The 19,893-nt window shown below is 38.7% G+C and overlaps 1 protein-coding gene across 2 annotated transcripts in view; it reads left to right on the top strand.

Moving 5' to 3' along the window:
- LOC118220557 (growth arrest-specific protein 7-like) overlaps positions 1-19,893 on the top strand; it is an 82,088-nt gene that overhangs the window by 42,357 nt on the left and 19,838 nt on the right. For both annotated transcript variants that reach the window (XM_035404397.1, XM_035404398.1), the window contains exons 3-5: positions 5,494-5,571; positions 9,566-9,645; positions 10,840-10,893. In XM_035404397.1, coding sequence (XP_035260288.1) covers positions 5,494-5,571; positions 9,566-9,645; positions 10,840-10,893 — 212 coding nt within the window. The remainder of the gene's footprint in view (positions 1-5,493; positions 5,572-9,565; positions 9,646-10,839; positions 10,894-19,893) is intronic.

The raw sequence follows: 19,893 nt of genomic DNA, 5'->3' as shown, positions 1-19,893 counted from the left end.
CTCCCTTACAGAAAATCATCCCTTAATGAATCAAATTTTTGATCTTTTGATCTTTGTTTTCCCATTGAATAATGTTATTTAAAACATAGCATGTCCATGGGCACATGGTCCCTGTGACAGCTGTAGCTACCCTGTAACTTGTTTTCTGACCTGGGAGGCCCTGGCAGGGGCGGGGGGGTCTCAGCGGGGGGGCTCCGGGAAGCCTGCAGTTTCAGTGTGGCTGGCTCTAATACACTCTTCCACATAAAAACGTCCCCATGGTACATAATAATCATGACACCAGCATAATCACTTTCAGTATTTAGGAAAAGCACTCCTGTCAATCTTGGATGTCATACAGAAATTTATTTTGAAGAATGTGAGTGGTGTGCACATTTGAATATTGTTAAAACTGGTTTAACAGTGAAACATTACATACATATTTTGATGACGTACACAGAGAATGTGTATAGGAAAGTATAAGTTGGCCTATATTATTGTAATATTAGAAATTCCTTAATCTGCTCATAACAAAAGTATTATGTGAAATGAATCAGGCAAATAGAAGCACTAGTATACCTAATACATTACAGTATTGTTATTTATTGGAGAAGTTGGTCAACTAGTATGTTTGAAGATTTAAGTATTAAGTTTGAGACCATAGCCAACTAGCTTGCAACTCTGTGAGTCCTGATAGGTTCATATTATTTTAAAACATCAATGTTGCAAAACACAACAGTTACACACAATTTAAAAGTGCAATTTGTCTTTTTTTTTCAAGTGAAACATTGCTTGTACAGAGGCAATCTCTCCCCTGCTATAAGCTTTCTCTAGGTGTAGAAATACATACACTTTTTTGCGCCTTCACTTAAAATATAATGTAATATGTAAAGCTGTCTGAGATAGATGCCCATGGGCATATACAGTGGCTTTATTTCCCTCTTATTCTGAATTATCAAGATAATGATCTTTATGATTCATAGCACTCTGACAAAGTGTTGTACTGCTTTGTTGCATACTAGTAGCTAGCAGTACTGTGTGCTTTTTAGAAAGCCCTATGCTGAAGAGCAGTGCTTTTATGTACATGTAAATTCCCGAAGCTGACTGCCTCAATTTAAGCTGGTCAGAACATTTACTTGAATCCTTTCATTATGTTTCTTATGCTGCAATATTTTCCAAAGCACTATTATAAATAACTGCACAAGGAGAAGCAAAATAAAATCACCCCAAATAGTGGCAAATCCTAGTTTGAGGATTATTATGTATGTCACTTTGTGGCATATGAGTAATGTAATGATAATCTTATGGATTGCAATGTTCAATAAATATATAGTGTGACATAGAGCTTGTATGTACATGGACTGAGGTCACAATTTAAATCAAGGATGTAAACTAGAGTTTAGTGTATGCATGGGGCTCGACCTTGTGATGAGGAGTGTGAGGCTGTTCTGTGCATCATTTTGACAACTGTGTGTGTGTACAGTTTTTATTTGGCTCTGTATTCCAGCCCATTGGATCTGAAATAAGACAATGAATATGATGTTAAAATGCAGCTTTAATTGGTGTGCTTTTATATTCATTGGTGATTCATGTAGAAATTACAGCACTTTTTACATAGTGCCTTCATTTTTGGGGAGCAAAAGTAATTGGACAGATTAACATTTTCTGAAATAAAGTCATCATACTTAGTTCTTGGTTGCAAATCATTTACATTTGATGACTTCCTGAAGTGTGTGACCCATAGACATCACCAGACGCTTGGTATATTCCCTGGTAAATTCTGGGGCATTTTGCCTTCTTGTCTTTAGCAAATGATACACATGTTCAGTTGAATTCAGGGTGATTGACTTGGCCAATCAAGTACATTCCACTTAGTGGCCCTGAAAAACTTGGGGCTAAAAATCCATACAGGAGCCATACATGCCCAAGTCATACCACTACCTGGGTCATGAGCAGTTCCTTTCTTTTTCAATATTTTGCCCTTTCCATTACTTTGGTACAGGTTAATACTCATCTATCCATAAGCCATTCTGTTCTTGAGGCTTATCAGTGGTTTGCATCTTGCGGTGAACCCTCTAAGGTTTTGCTGGTGTATAGTCTCTTTGTGGTACTCTTTGACACATCTACATCTGGAGAGTGTTCATGATCTGTTCGACAGTTCAAATGTTTTTTCTTCACACGTGAAAGTATTCTTTGGTCAACTAATACAATGGTGTTCTGTAGTCTGCCAGGTCGTTTGCTATTGCTGAGCTCACCAATACATTACCGACAATGTATCAAACAGTTGATTTGGACACTGTCAATGTTTTGGTTATGCCCCTGATTGATTTATTTGGATTTTTCATCCTCATAATGACTACAGACTCCAAATGTAAATTCCACATCTAGAATTAACTCTAGACCTTTTGTTAGCTTTCTTGTGATGGAAAAAATGCACTGGCCAAGAAACTGCTGAATAGCCAGTTGTCCAATTGCCAATTGCATTTGCCACCCAAAAATGGACAGACTATGTATAAAAAGGGTAATTCCTACATGACCCTCCTGGTATGAATGTAAATACCCTTACATTAAAGCTGACAGTCTGCATTTTAACCTCAAATCCAATGTGCTGTATGCATATGTATTTCTGTAATGGAGCAGTTGTGTAGGGATGTGAACAGGTTTGTGAAGGCACTGTATGGAGGTGAGAAAAAAATGGTATGTATGGAGAGGTGTTTGTACATATCAGAGATGACTCTGTGAGATTTAAAAATGTGTCTGTATATGTGCCTTAGCATATGTGTAATGCTTCCATGCCTGTGTGCCTCAAAACCTAAGGTGTTCAAATGTCCTTCTTTTTCTTGGTGTGGTAGTGGATTTCCTTCAGACTGAGATAAATTGTCAGAGATTAAATATTATTACTCCTTATTTATTAGCTGCCAGAGGAGCACACATTGCAATGTTTATCATTTGGTCTGGGTCACAAGGAAAGCCTTCATATAAAAAATGAAAAGACGCTGATGAGAAGGAGATGGAAAAGATTACAACGCTGCAGAAAATAAATGGCCGCCATCCTTTGCTCCGGAAAGCTTGCCATCAGAAATATGTCCCCATCATAAGAGAAAAAACAAAACTAAGAGACTGTCTGGCCCTGACACAAATATGAAATGGAATTTAAAAAAACAGTGATACATTAAAAAAATATTCTTTTCTTTTTTATTTTTTTCTTGTGGTGATTTATAAAAATTTTAACTGCACCTTTGTAATGTTTAGTGTTAGCTTTGCATATTAGCGAGAATATTTTATTTTGCTGTTTTCTCCATAATTACCTGTTTCACGATGAAGTTTACTCTTTTGTGAAATGACTCTATGAAAATTATATGTTGTGTACTTGCACATGTGGCAAATAGACAGTTTGAGCAACAGGAGTTGTATATTCTATACTGCAAGCTGAACAGTTAGATTTGTAAACATGCCTCATTTTTTAGTTAAGCATTTATTTTAATATTACATTTGTCTAGTACTGACTCCTGGGAAACTGCTGGTACCCTTTTCTAAGCTTAAATTAGATGAAAAAAGTTTTTGCTACCTAAAATTACTTTACTTGATCGTGCTTTGATTGAATGCCACTCTCTCATCTCTGCCTGGTAGGAAAAATGACTCTGTCAGACCCATCAGATTTATAACTCAAAGGCATAATGCCATTTTTATAAGAGGCCAAACTGGAGTTGCTGGGTGGCTCATCCTGCTAAAGGATGGGTTCAGCTGATGGCCCCACAGTCTGCTGTGTATCAAATGCTGTCTCTGCCAGTGCCATCTGCTGCCTCTGGGGTCTGTGTTCATCTGCACTTGCCGAGACGTTGTTGAATGTCGTAGCCATGTCATTGCCATGAGAAGGACTTACAATTACAACCATGTATTCATTACATTACATTACATTACATTCATTTGGCAGACGCTTTTATCCAAAGCGACGTACAAAAAGTTCATTTTCATGATCGTAGACAACTGCTGAACACGGGTTCAGTAAGGTACAATTACTTATTTTGTACAGCTATTTCTAGCCGAGAACAATGGACACTATCCTGGTCTAACATCTGCAAAGCCAACTAGGCAGAAGAATAAGAATTATTCAAAATTGGCAGAGCATAAAAATAGGCAATAGATACTAGCAAAAAAACCAAATGAAATGTGCAAATTTGGCTTCTGACTTATACTGTTATGCATAAAGAAGTTATATGATTTTCTTTTTTGTTCTTGATATAACTGAACATTCATTGATGAAGGCATTGTTTTTTCTCTTAAACTTACTTCTTTAATTTAATTTCCACTGTAGATTCCTAACAAACTCAATGTAAACTCATCACAACATGTTTTAAAGAACCATCCTTCAATAGAAAGTGCACAATAAGGAAGTGCCATGTTGAAACGCAGCCCATTTCCTTCTCCCCGCCCAAAGAGGGATGAAGGGAGATGGAGCTCAAGGGTAGTGAATCAAATAGCTGCCCATCAGTTTCCTTTCTCTCGAGTCATCACACAAAGACCTCTATTATACTGAGATCAGGGGTGCAATGAGTAGTTCAGGGCCACTCAAAGGCTCAGTGCAGCCCTCTTTATGTTGGGGTTTTCAAGGGAAAATCTGCACCTTCTCTGCCAATATACAACCAACAAATAAGCATCACTTTCTATATAGTTTCCTCTTATGGCAGTGCGCTTACAGACAGACAGGCAGACACACACATGCACGCACGCACACACACACACACACACATTTCAGGAGTTAAAACACAAATTTTGTAATAGCACCTTTTCCAATTATGTTTCTCACTTAGTGTTAGTTTTGTTGTGACTGGCTCGCTTAGGGATTCGAACTGGGAATTCCCTTTAACGAATTGCTTCCGATCATGCTGCATATCAGCAAGTCCGAGGGCCTTCCAGTCCCTGGAAGAGGCTGCCAAATCTCTTCCCCATCCGTGTTATTGGAGCGGAGCAGGCCTGCTTGGCAGGGGTGCCTCCAGCATATAGTGTGAGCTGATCTTCTCAATGCCTTCAAAGGAGTGATATGAGTAGAACCATCAAAAGTAGAACTAAAACAAAATCACTCATTTTTCAATGCTGCAATCTCCATCTGTGGTAAATTGGACCCATAATTACAATGATAATTTTGGATATTGGAGTTGGCAGAGCAGCAAGTGAAATGGAACAACAATCTATTATGGCCTGTTCCTGACACACCTCTTTCATCCTTTCTTTTGTTTCTTTGTGTAAGTTAAATCAGGAGTTTTTATATGATGGTTTTGTGTGTGAGTGTCCCACGTAACACACTAGGTGCTACTGTTGGCTCAGAGTGATCTGTGGTCCTGTGATCAAATTCTATGAATACACACAGCATGTGTTCTGTTTGTCTGCTGAATGTACCGAAGAATGTTGTTTCGAAAATTCTTGAAGTAGTGTCACTTGAGTTGCGTCATTAAAGGGACTGGGAGGTAATGTACCTGTCTCACAGCATTCTTTCTTTTCATGTTCCTATTCCAGAAACTACGTGGGAACGGCCATCCAGTGCCCCTGGGACGCCAAAGACCCCACTAAGACAAAAGAACTCTACACCCACAGGTATCAGGCAGTTTGTTTTTAGAGAATGACACAATCACTGACCCTACTGCATTCTGAAGCATAATCTCCTGCTATCAGGTTGTTCCAATTACGTAAGTGTTGGGAAATAATTTTGGAGGGAGTTATTCATTATGATGAAGAACATTGTCTATGGCATTTAACTTTATTGCTGTTGTGTGAATAGGAAGTGTTATCTTCACCACATGGTGGCAAGCACAGGTTAAACTCTTGCCCTTCAGCATTCCAGATGTCCTTCCTGCTGCTTTTGGAATAAGCTGCTGTAGGTGGAGAGCAGGAGCGGTGATGGAGTCTGTCAGGAAGTGGAATCCTGGCACATCCTTTTCTGTGACAGTCTGAGGCTCTCTCTGCGGTCTACAAAAGCCCTACCAAAAATTCCACACTGCCTCACGACTGTCTCTTCCTCCATGATAGCAGTAGCAGAGAATTCCGCAGAGGCTTGTGATTATAGACTTCCTGTAGTTAATTTTATCCATGGTTTGGGATACAGCAGATACTTGTTTTTGAAGGAATCCTTTTAGAAAGAAAACAACCAAAAAAAAAATGTCCAGACTGTTGTGCTTAGTGATATAATTGCACAGTAAACATTTTCCTCATATTTTTCTGCTTTTCTCTTGGTCCACTTCACTTATCTTGTGCTTCTGAATAATTTGCCAGCATTTCTTGATTTAAAGATACATGGCATGCCCTTCCAGTCCCTGAACAGTATATTCACAATGTTGTGGTTGTTCTGAAACAATATGTAGATCAGCCTTCAATCTTCATTCCTTCTTCAGTTCCTGAATCCATCTTAATGGAGACATATGGATTATGAAAATATGAAGAGGGCACATTGACAGTCTTACTTGATTTAAAACAATTATAGAATTTAGCAATAGTATGAAATTACTATGCAATCATATTCATCATCTACAGGTTTAATAAGACAGTGGATGTCAACACACACATCCTTTCAAGAATCACCATATCATTATGGGAAAAGTCTGTTTATGGAAATTGTCCCTTATTACTCATGAATGTCCTTTGCTTTGTGTGCCTTGAGGGTGGTGAAGGATGAAAGCATACTGTATATATTACTTGTGATGCAGCCTGCTGATAAAACTGAAAATGTATATCCGAAGAGCATAGGGAGATTAAATACATATGAGGTAAGTAGCTTTGCTAAAGGTGCCCACTGCAAGTGCAAGCTGGCTTCATTGCAGTTTTGGGGGTGGAGTACAGTGAGTTCCATCATTTCTGGAACAAAGACATTTTTTTTATTTGGCTTTGTACAATTTTAGATTTGTAATCAAACAATTCAAATGTGGTTAAAATGCAGATTCTCAGCTTTTATTATTATTTTATTTTTATGCTTTTTGGTTTCACCATGTAGAAATTACTGCACTTTTTATACATAGCCCCCCATTTCAGGGCACCATAATGTTTGGGACAATTGGGACTTCATAAGTGTTTCTGATTAGTCAAGTGTGTTCAATTGCTTCCTTAGTGGAGGTATAATAGAGTTATCAATATCTAGGCTTGATTCAAGGCTTTTGATTGCCTTTGGAGTCTGTTATTGGCGTTTGTCAACATTAGACCAGAGTTGTGCCAATGGAAGTCAAGGAACCCATTATGAAGCTGAGAAATAGGACAGTCAGAGACATAGGCCAAGCCTTATGATTACCAAAATCATCTGTTTGAAACATCATTAAGACCAAAGAGAGCACTGGTGAACTCAGCAGTCGAAAAGGGCCTGGTTGTAAGACCTCTACAATAATTGAAGATCGAAGAATTCTCACCATAATAAATAAAAAACCCCACAGCGGGCTTGAGCAACTAGCTTTATTCTATTCCGGGAAGAGTTGACTGAAAGCCAGTCAGGGTTCCTGGGGTTTCTGCTGCATTAGTTCCTTCCAAGAATGCACGAGGTGCTTGCAGGCTGATAGTTCCAGCTTCTCCAACTAGCTCTGGCTATGGCTGTATGACCAGTAGTGTGAATAGTCAGAGAAGTGTGTGCAATTCAGTAAATCGAGTGGCACAAATGCTCACTCAGAAATGCGGCTAAAATGGTTATGAAATGTGTGTGTATTTGTGTGTAATGCATGTCCAGTAGGCAGTAGACTTTAAAACTTTGATTAAAGTTAAACAAAACTGGCTCCTGCTGGTAACGGAGAAAAAAAAATGTACCATGAAAAATGAAAATAATGTAAAATGTGTTTTACACCTTATCTTTATGCTGTAGTCATTATTTTGATTATGATTATATTCAATTTTGTGTTCTATAATCTATGAAAGATAAGTGTGTGCTGGACATATTAGTTTATTTTCACTTACAATGCACGTAATTCCAGATCATTTTTTCAGTGAGTCAAAAAGAGTCATATTGCCTGTAGAGATATTATGAATACAGTTGTATGGATTCCATGAATTACAAAGCATTGCATGATAAATTTGAATTTCAAGGCCAAATCTTGCAAAATAGCTCCAACAATCTACTGTTTAGTCTAAGTATGCACAGTTTTGATTTTATGCAAGTTTTTCTTTCCCAAGTTGCAATTTCATGTGATGTTTGTCTGAGTGACTCACAAAAAATGTTGTTCTAGTTTGACTGTATTATACATAGGACTTGTGGATTTTTTTTTTCATTAGGAAACAGTGCTGAGGAGCAGGGTGCTAGACTGCTGGGTGTACATGCAACCCACCGTTGATGGAGTTTACACATCTACTGTGTTTACTAACCCCTGCTGCGTACATTTAAAAAAGAAATAAGTTCTTGCTGGCAGGCTTCAGTTAAACCATTTCAATGAACTGCACAAATTGTAGCAATGAATACAAATACAAGCCTTTAGTTCTTCAAGTTGTGTTAGATTTAAACAGGCTAAATTTATAACAAACAGGATTGAACTTGTCTCAAGTTACCAAATGTGATTCTCAAGTTACTAAATGTGATTTAAGTTACCAAATTGATCTATTTTAATTTAGTTTTGAATATATTATTTATTTATTCTTTCTTAGATTGGCAGGATGGTCGAAACTAATTCTGATGTATAATTTTTCCCATGTGTGATATTTAATTATGTGCTATAAAGATATTGAACTGGATTTAGCTTGCTAAAAATATGTGACTCAAACATACATTTCCAGCACCGAAAGGTAGTTACAATGTGTTTACTACTGCTTGACTAATTAGTTGCAACTCGTAGCTGGTGTATCATTCAGTGAAAACTAACGTTCTTTGACTAGAACCTCAGACTTTCTTTACCATAAACATGGCAAAAAAATCAAAAGCAGGCCACTGAAATACAATGTCAGATCGCAATTCAGCAAGATTTGTTTTGGTTTGAATTGCATATAACATTAAACTGACAGTCACCCAAATCCCCCCCCCCCCCCCCCCCCCCCCCAAAAAAAAAAAGTTGTACCTTTTATTGAAAATGAAACATGTTCAGAAAAAAACTGCTGTACAACAACAATAAAAACAATGAGCTAACACAAAGTTATCTTTTTTAGAATGTATAAACTACACTAGAACATTAGCTTTTGTAGGTATGAGAGAATAGTATGCTCCAGTGCACCATGTTGGGCTTTGTCTTTGAAATAGATCTGGTAGAAATAGTACCTGGTAGAATCTGACAAGCAGCAAGATAGCTTTGGAATTGGATGGTTTTGAGAGGGCCAGGATTGACTATATAGAATTTGCAGGAAGGCCAGCAAGAAGTAGGTTACAGATGTTCAGTCTGCAGAACCAATGGAATGAATGCAGACACAACTTGAAACCAGTGTCTGTGTTATACACAGTTGGCAAGCTAAATGATGCATTTCAAACGATTGGTTTGCATAGCATTTGCTTAAGTGACGTGGGGATAACAGACTTTTATTAATATTTAAGGACTCCCGTGCACACACCTTCTTGGATTTGTAACCATAAAACAGTTAACACCTTACTTTAATCTTTTGCCTGTGACCCCATCCCTTCGCCTGTTCTCTTCCACTGCAGTGAATGGATTTCACGGCTCTGGAAGCCCCCTGCACCAGCTGGACCTGTCCCATATGCGAAAGGCCAGTACCGATCAGCAGGTAAGCAAGAGAGGACCCCTGCTCTGCTGTCTAACTGCCACTGCAGAAATACAGAGCTCAGTGTGTTCCATTTCCTTTCATCTCCCTCCTCTCGGAATCCCTGAGACTCCTGCCATCCAGCTTCGCAGAAAGGCAGTGCTTTTCCTCTGATCTTTCATTTCTATGGGCTGCAATTTTTTACACACCAGTAGAATTCCCACTTGGGGCAGTGTGCATAATAATGTGAGATCTTCCTGTGTAGCTGAAGACCTCAGTGATGGGCTACCATCAATCAGTGTATCATTTTACCTTTTTTTATTCCGACCTTTTCAAGGGTATGAGCAGCATTTTGAAGCGGTGTTGCTTTTTGGATGCCTGCACCATTATTTCATGAGCAGTATCCACTTCTTTGTTATGTAACTTGTGCTGATACATTTGAATGTAAGCCATAACGAGCACTTAAAGATGATTCTGTTAAGCAGAGGGCTTGGAACCTGCAGTCCTGACACAGGTGATCATCTGTAGCAGCTCCACACCGCTACATAGCCAAACTCTAATGTAACACTATCATTAAAAGGTGGGTGATAATGACAACACTGCAGTCATGCGCACAAATACCTTCTCCTCCAAACAAACACATTCCCCCAGAGGGACATGGGAGCTCTCTTCAATCCATTTGTCATCCTTTTCTGAAAATAAGACAATCTTTTCCAGCTGCTGTGTATGCCCTAGACCATAATTAGCTTTTGGAGTAATCATCACTCTGCTATATACACAAAGCCCATCCCAGATTTTCATCTCTCCTTCCTGCCTTCCTTTTTTTGTTTTTTTAAAGCAAGAGAGGAGGTGCATTGAATGCAGTGTAAATAAATCCCACTATCCCCCCACACAGTCCATGTGCTGCTCCAGTGGGCATAGCATGGATGAGGGGGGATGTGGAAGGCTGTGCTGCCACTCTCTCTCACCGCTGATTACCTCAGGACTCGGGTGACAGCTTAACGCAGCCGACTTCACCGCACACTCACAGCCACGAGAACGCACCACGTCGCCGCTGAGAGCAGACCCCCGTTCGCCACGGCAACAGCAGCAACAAGACAGCGAACAGCAAAGCTCCTCACCGCGAAAACTGCCTGAAACAAAGGGGAAAAACCGAAAACCCCAACAATGTCTGACACGGAGGGTAGCTTTGATGATGCCTCTTGTCTCTCCCCACAGAGCCCTGGGTCCACTTCTCCAACCAGGAAACAGAACAGGGAAACCACAATCACTGTGAGTACCAAAAACAACAGTGAACTTGTCTCTAGACAGACAGCATCCCTGGAAGAATGCTTCATGATTAGTAGCTCAGAAAAGATTATTTTTGTGCTCATTATTATTTTCACTCTTGTGAAAAATGTGTGAGCCGTTTGAATAGTATCAGTCTCTCTTGAGGTAATGGTAATTGAATGTAATGGCTGCTTTTATGTCCTGTTGTATAGTGTCCAAAAGTGCATTCTAAGTTAAAAGTAAAGAGGACTGTTGTCAGTTCCTAAGCTAATTTTCCTGTCCCTTGTAACTTGCCTCCATGTTTAGCTTGTATGAGCTTCAGAGGTGCTCACTGTACTTGGAAGCACAGTACAACAACTGCGCTGGATAATATCTTTTTTTTAAACAGGATATTACATAAGAGCTGAATCGAATAATTCAGCAGTATACATATACTCATCAGCTTATTACGGGTTGACATTTATAAGTCTCTAATGGTTCTAATGATTTACTGTGTCTCCTATTGGTTCATAATGTGATTATAAGAGAGGAAGAAAGGGTTGAATATCTCTTTAAAATGAATTTAGGCTGTGCTGACGACAGTTGGTGGGTTCTTGTTTCTGAATTGTGATTTTTATGTTGTAATCCTTGCCTCGGTAGCTGCTGTCAGTGTGGCTTTTTGACTACATCGAGAATTGTGGACGTAGGGGATTGGGGTGAGGGGAGATGCAGCATGCCCAGTTTCCATGGTGACAGAGGCGATACTATTGATTAATGGGAGTTGAAATGAGAGGCGCGCTAAAAAGAATAAGAAATTCAGATGCTTACTATGTGAACGCTGAGCTTGACTGGAAATCGTTCACGGTCAGGAAGGGCAGGAGTCGTGTTAATCTTATGTATTTTTATAGAGGTTTCTTGAGGGGTGAATGTGGGGGTGGTTTTCACGTGAGCTGTTTGCGTACAGTAGAAAATGGTTTGTGGTAGATACCTCATCTGTGCTGATATTTATGTGCAATCATGGATTCTAGATTTATTTGCTGCTAGCTGTAAGGATAAATTAATTAGATGTTAGCTATGATACACTAAAAAACAGATTAGCTCATTTTATTCAAATTGATTGTGTGACTTGTCATGTAATAGACTGGTAATGAGGCGCATTCGTTCTCATTGTGCTGCCACAGACTGAAATGAGAACAGAGCTGAGAGTGAAAAGGCTGGCAATGGAGGCTATAGACACAGTCTCCTACCCCCAGCCCTCTCCTACTTATGTGCTTCAGAAAGGGCTCCGCTCCTCCCTTCCCCCAAGGAGCCTGTGAACCTGGAATGTCAGAGGCGTAATCTGAGCTCGAAATCAGCGCTTTCAAGGCCAAATCATCTAGCATCCATTCAGAGGAGCAGCAGAGCTGGCGATACCCTCAGTCTGTAGCGAGATTAATCGCACTGTTATGGGGAAATATATAGAGGAACCATTTTTTTCCATTCAGTCTTTTTTCTGTTATTCAGTCTATTTCAGTGAAGATATACTTTTGCAGTGAAAATAAAAGCCTCTGGTGGACCAAAGACTGACCAAAAATTTTATATGTATTTGTACTCTCGTAGAACTGTAGGTTTGCAGTTCTGCCAAAATGGCATTTAATTGTTGCAATTTAGTACAGCTGAAAACATTTATCCAAAAAGGAATCAGCAACACCAAGTTTAAATTTAGATGTAATTATGCTCAGGATTTCAAAATTCCTCACTTAGTCTTGTAGCCTGGGATGCATGTATGATTTTATTATAGTTCCTAAGTTCCAAACTAAATTAATGTTGAGAACAGAGTGAATTCATGCGTGTTCAACCTCTTTTGTGTTTTATAAAAATATTCCATCATGAAGAATATTTTATGTGATGTAGTTATCTCACATACTCCTATAGTATGGCTGAACCAAAAATGAACTCTCTGTGGGAGAGTACTTCTAGGACTTAACTGGACCCTTGCCATGTGCTCAGTCTTTCAAAATTCACCTAATCTGTTTCTCAGTCATGTCTAGTTAATGCTGGCAAATGGCCACAAAAGACCTGTCACATTATTCCATAATAAAAATGGAATGTCTACATCCCATACCATACATAATGCTTTGGTGCACAAAATCCAGTTTGGCTGACTAATTTAGAGATAATGGTAAAACCTCTTAATCAGTATAATTTCTTCATTACCATAATTTATTAATCAGTGCTACAATACTGGGGTCCTCCCCCTTGTTCAAATGTAGCCCTATTCTTCTCAAGGCCATTGTAGGACACATGCCAAGTGTCTGATACAGTTGTGGATGCTTGAGGAATCAGATGTGAAGTTAGTCTGAAGGGCTTAAATAAGCCCCTATTCCAATGTGAATGCTTCAGCAATCATTGAAAAAAGGATTTTGTTAAGATAAGGCTTTGTTCTTGCTGCACAAAGGATAGTTAAAGTTGAAAGAAAATGTTGAAATAAAGAATCCTGCAATGCAAAATTCAGAATCTGTATTAATTCAAAACAATTACTCACATTTTATGTCTGTGCACCACCAAGATATTTTCAGACAGAATGAAACTGTTGAACCGACATGCAGTTGAGACTTTTAAAACAGTAGGCATATTGGGCCTCTCCGGGTTCTTGTTTGTTCAGTGTTAATTAAAGGTAATCCGTTACCAGATAAAGGTTTTATTGCCAGATGAAAGCTGTAGCCTTAAGTCTTTGTGAAATAAAGTTGGCAGAGTGCTCAGCTGTAAGCGCACTGTCTCGCCACTTCCCATACTGAGCGGATTAACTTCCATTAGTGATAGATTCTGAACTTTTCAGAGAAGTGGGGGAAAGTCCTCCTAAAATCGCATGTAATGTAACCTTTAAAATGATGAATTATCTAGTTTTTTAGCCTATTTATTTGCATTTATAATTTCTTAATGCATAGCAGTTATGGACATTGTCTATATAGCAGAGAGTAAAAACAGAATACAGTACTATTGTGAAAGCTGAGATTTTTTCTTTCAGGAGGTGCTTCGAATTATAATGTGAAAGTTGTTTTCTTTAGAAAGCAACCACATACAACAAGTAATTAAAGATAAAACAATAATGGAAATAGAGGTATTTAAAACCCTATTCATAACCTTTATGGTGGGGTTTCATTGAAAACACAAATCTTTATAATAAAGTAGGCGGGGTAAGAGTTTTACGCCAGATGTAATTTGTTCCCTAGCAACAGTACCAGAGTGGCATGCTGTCTCAGCAGCACTGGAGACTTCCACTGCTGGTCTTGTGAGTAAGACGGACGGACGGGGGGGTTTCTCTAAAAGATCAGCAGTTTTGTAAACACTGGGCGGAAAGGGAAGGGCCTCTTTCAAATTGTGTTTGTCTAATTTATTTATTCACTTGTCTCCCAGTCAGCTTCCTTATTTGTTTGCTTTTGTAAGTAGCTTCGCTGTCAACCGACCAGGTTGCACAATACCTGCTCAAGCCCATTAACATCAAAACGGACTTCTACTTACCTTTACTATATATTACTATGTGAAATAGTACTTTTTTAAATCATTAAAAGCATCTTCTAAATGAATAGAATTGTATCATTAAAAGCATCTGCTAAATGAATAGAATTGTATCAGCCTCTTCAGATAATAGCCTGGATCAACATCATCAACCTGCAGACTTGGCTGAGCGTCCTTTCCCTGACCTGCCTTGTGTTTTAATTTACTTTCTGTCAAGCCAGTTCATACTGGATCTAAAACAAACCAGTTGTTTCCTTGAAATGAACTGACTGGTGTCCTCACTATTTATCTTTGTCTGACTTCCATATCTAATCTAAGTATAGCTGGGTATCTGATTCTATGTTGGAAAACTAATGCTACAGTCCCCATTGCTGTTATAAAAGGCAGAAAAAGCAGATGTTTACATCTCAGATGTTGCTCTTTGGATGAAAGGGTGCTTCAGAAAGAGATTAAATACCATCATTTTATGAAATACAAATTAGGGAATGACCTAGGATGAACCCACATGCATGTCTTATTGCTTATGTGATTAGGCATTTGTCCTTTAAAAACATAAATTTGATGTCTGGATCAACAGGAAAATAGATCACATTTCCTTAGGGAAAAAAAAAATATTATAAATTATTATTAATATTCCTTCCAATAGAAAATACAGACAATCCAGGCCCCTGAGTACTCATTTGAGCCTTCTTAACATGAGTCACGATGCAAAACAGTATATTTGTTTATTCTCTCATGAGGTCACTGTAGATGTTGTCCATTTCAAACTGTTGCTGGGGTAACTGGCTAAATGATGCACAGACATCAAATTCCTCTTTCGCAATTCACAAATTCACAAAAAAACTGGCAAGAAATAAAGAATCCATCTTCTATATTTAAATATGCACCTTCTCAGCGGTGTTTAATGTTCTATGGAGAGAAGCAATGGAAATGATGTATGTCGAGGAAATAATACTGTCATCACCATCAATATGGGTGTGCTGAAGCAGAAAATGAACAAAGTGACAGGGCTCTAGGCTGAGTGTGTGTGTGTGTGTGTGTGCAAGTGTGAATATTTGAGTGCACGTACAGGGACATCTGCACATAGGTCAGATTTGTGTTTTTTTTTTTGTTTGTTTGTTTTTTGATAGTAGTAGCAGCAGTTGTAGTAATTCTAAATATTAGCATTCAATGGGGTAGGGTATTTATTTAAAATTGTCCATGGAATTGAGCCAAGTCCCAAATGATTTACTTAAATTTGTGAGAAATATATGTAGAATGCTAAAGTGCTTTTTAGGTCCATTCCATTAGAGCAGAGACCTTTGGGATGGTGCAGACTAGCACACGCTCTCAGATGAGTTATCAGATGACCATTTCTGTCTACTCTCTGCAGCAGCCCTGCTGTCAGAGAACTGCACGACTAACGTGGGCAGATTGTGTGCACCTGCTCATCTAGAGGAGTCTTTCAGTGGGAGTGAGGCAAGGAATACACTGGCACCCAAAACCCTCCCTCCCTCAGTAATACTGTGGTTCATTATCCATCACCTCAAAGACCTTCCAGCCACAGAACACACTGGCAGATTCAGGGTTTGTTGCGGGCTGTAGGATGACCCTCTGCATTACTGGAGTGCCGTAAGACGAAAAAGACACTCCATAGCTCCATCTAGGTTTTTCAGCATGGGAAGAAAAAAAAGGGATTATATTTTTGTCAGAACTCAAGTTTTCCTGTCATGCAGAAATATCTCTAGCACTGTCAGTCTAACAGAGGAGAATGGTAAAGGCAGGAGGAGAGCAAAGCCAACTGAAGTACAGGAAGTAAAATGATAAAAGGTTTTTCCTCTCATCAACAAAGGCTTCATTTTTCACGGTAGATGCTCTACATGAGGTGAATGTGTGAATCACATCAGTTGTTGTCTTTTTTTAGTTTTGTTTACCACAGTATTATTACGTTTATTAATTGGTGCTGTGATTATATCATATTTCTTTCTGACTTACTGTATACTTGCTCATATATTTTCTTATGTCTGTCATTATTCTGTAGGTTTATAAATAGAGTATAGAGTAAAAATGTAACTGTATTTTGTTTTGGATAGACACAGTTGTGCTGGTTGTGTAAGATACAGTCCAAGAAATTATTCCTTTATGGATCTTGTTGATCAGATATATTTATTTATATAATATTATTGCTTGTGATTTCATCATTGATTGTAAACCAACTGCAGAGTGTTACATGCTTGCACCATGCTTTTAGCATGCATTGTGTTAACCATTTTAATTACCAAATAAGTAGTTACACCTCACCAAATAACAACCAAATGCTTCCTACATGTACATTTCCGGTGACACCATTATTATGCTCATAAAATAAAGCCATTTTTGTAAACACATACAGACACATACACCGATACATTCCAAGGAGGGGTGGAATGTTACACACTTTTAAATGATGTGTAGATGTTATCAATTGTACATAGATTTGAAGACCTTGCTTCTACTGAGTCAATGTACTTATAACCCCCGATGGCCATTTAAACTACATGCCAAATCATTTTAAACTGACCGAGGGGGAAATGGGTCAAAATGGTTATGCAATACTGCATGGCTCCATTTCACGATGTGTCTCCTTCATCCATCCATTCATTGTGCATTTGTATTTCCTTAGAAAGAAATAGAATAGAACTGGCAGGGAGCGGTAAATGAGCTGAAGAATGATAGAGTGTGATAATGACTGCGACGCTGTGCAGGCCAATCTTGACACCTGACTCGGGTGTGACTCCAGTGGGATTATAAATAGGAGCTGCAATGCCAGTTTAAAGGGCACACTGAAACTGAGGAAAATCTGTGAAAGCTTAAATAACAGGTGCTTATGGCATAATGCACCAAAGCCAAGGGGGTTCAGAACAACAGTCGTTTGTAAAAAGTAAGATACATCATTTATTGTAATCAGTAAGAGGCATTTATGTGGATGAGATTAGGATCAGTATTAAGAATGAACAATCTTGGTTATGCACTGTAAAGTAGATTAAGTGGATCGCCTTCCTGGAGAATATTGCTGGATATTGATTGATCAAGGATGATGGCTCTCTACACAATATGACAGGGCAGCTTTTTATTGACTTAGCTTCATGGTTTATGTTTCTTTACAGTCTAGGCATTTACTGCAAAGCCTGTGGCAAGGAAAGTTCACCATTAAGTTCATCTGTGAATGCAGCCACTCATGGTTGGAAAGGGATCTCTCAAAGAATATGAAATTGTAGTGTTTTACTACATTTATATATATATATATATATATATATATATATATATATATATATATATATATACACATTATGAATTCAAGTACGTCACTGCTGTTTTTGCTGTTTGTATGGATGGCAAATGTGATTTATTGGAGCAATACTCAGGCCACTTGCACTATTGAAAACACTGTATTTTCTCTCTGATGAAATATTTTTTATGTCCGGCTGCAGTCAGGTTTTTGTGCACGGTAGTCATTCTGGTAATGGAGAATCACAACAAAATTAACTATTCATCACTACTTGCACAGTGTAACATGGCCATGCCAGCGCATGACAACATACATCTATGGAAATGTTTCAGGAGCATAAATGTAAGTGTTCCCTTTCCATGCTTTTTCCATGGGGCGGGATTCCATGGGGCGGGATCCTCCTGTTGCACAATATGAAGTAAACCTTTGGCTGTCAATTGGTTATTTCACAGCTTCATATTTGAGCAGCTTACATAAGGCTATAATGCACACTGCAAAAATATATACAGAACAGGAAATAGGTGCATAACCCACTACAAGTGTAGAATCACACAAACATCCGCCCATTATTGGAAGCTATAACTGACATCAAATTTTAAAGCCTATCCTTGTAGTATTGCTTACAACAAGCACTAAGTTATGTGAGCAATTATATCACACAAGAATCACGTTTAGAATGTCTGCTTAATTGCATCAGGAAGTGCTCATGGTGAGGGCATTCAAGGTGGGGGTATTTAGATAAATGATATCTCTGGGATCTGGGAACCAGGATGTGGTCTTAACCGGTGTGTTTTCAGTTGGTTGCAGGATAATATTTCAGTATCACTCTCAGGAGGATAAAATATATGTTAGGCCTAACATTGTTAAATGTAAACCTGTCTCTATTAGTTTGGAGCAATATCAACAGGACTGCTATTGATTTGGATCTTTTTCAATAAACAGCTCTCATAATTACACTTTACACAATTAAATTGTTTTGTGTTGCCTCAATTCTGAAACACATACTTCATACTTTTTCCCTCAGTAATCTTGCCAGAATGGCCAGTTACATCATTTCTATTGTACATTTTCAGTGAAGCACAGGGTCTGATGTTTCTTTAATTGGAAGCAGAACCATGGGCCCTGTAGTTCACAGGAACCAGACTTGTTTTCATGCAGGAAAAGCTGATTTTTTCATTGAGCCACTGTTTGAAGTCATGCAAATTCATATCAATTGGCATTAAAAAGTAGGTTTATTTTTTGTTAGTAGTAATTGTTTTAATGATTGATTAAAATGATTGCTTTTAAAGTGTTAAAAAAAATTTTAAAATAAAAAGCTTCTTCCTAGTGCTGTAAAATAAGAATGCTTACCTTCAGTCTTTAGTTCACTTGCCCATGGTTAAATGACTATAATGGACTTGTATCTTGAACATTGTGATTTTATTTTGTTCTTAGTTTGAAGAAAGATTTAGTGAAACAGCCCATTGATTTCAATGTCATTGTTATGACAGTGAAATATTTTGGCCTAAGATCCTGCACATATGAATTATAATGTGTTGTAGCATTTGTGGATATAATTGATTAAGGACAGCTGAAAAGTCTGAAAGATTCCATCTTTAAAACTTGTACAGTTTGTGCCAAACAGAATATATTTATGCGATGTGGTATTTGCTTAGTGAAGACATTTTGCTAATTGACATGAAATTGTGAAAGTGAGAAGTTCTTTCCTAGGCTGTGCAGAAAGTAGACACAGCCGCAGTTATTCTCATGCTGCTCAGTGCTATGTCCCAGGAGTGCAGTATTGCTGGTGAGCTGTAGATTTCTGTTTGGCTGGGCCTCATGGCAAGTGTGAAGTCACGCTCCTTTCTCAGCTGGCAGGGAACAAGTTACGCTGCAGCCAATTGCAAGAGAGTCTGTAGCATAAGCTCCTCCCCTCTCTGAGCAATCCGAGCTTTAGTCCCTCAAGATCTGTTAAGAATTTAGGTTTCCAAGATTCTCACAGCACATAGACTTTGTGAAACATTGCAGAGCTGCCAGGATGGTCCGCAGAGAGCGAAAAGGTCACATGCCGGACTGTTGGGTTTGGCAGGAAAGGCCTTACAGATGGCCCACATTACATAATTGTAGCCCTTGAACTGTAATTGGCGGCACGGGAGACCAAACAGTACATGTATTCTTTCTGAGCACAGGGCGTGTTTGCTGTGACACTGTGCTCAGTGGCATTTGGGTGCGGTGGAACGTCTCGATCCCAAATCTGTCGGGCACCGCTGGCAGCGGTCTGCTGTGTGAGGGGGGGTTGT

This window comes from Anguilla anguilla, chromosome 2 (assembly GCF_013347855.1).
Source record: "Anguilla anguilla isolate fAngAng1 chromosome 2, fAngAng1.pri, whole genome shotgun sequence".
Lineage (NCBI taxonomy): Eukaryota > Metazoa > Chordata > Actinopteri > Anguilliformes > Anguillidae > Anguilla > Anguilla anguilla.
The sequence above is the reverse complement of the archived record's forward strand: the minus strand, read 5'-3'. Positions and strand labels throughout refer to the sequence as shown.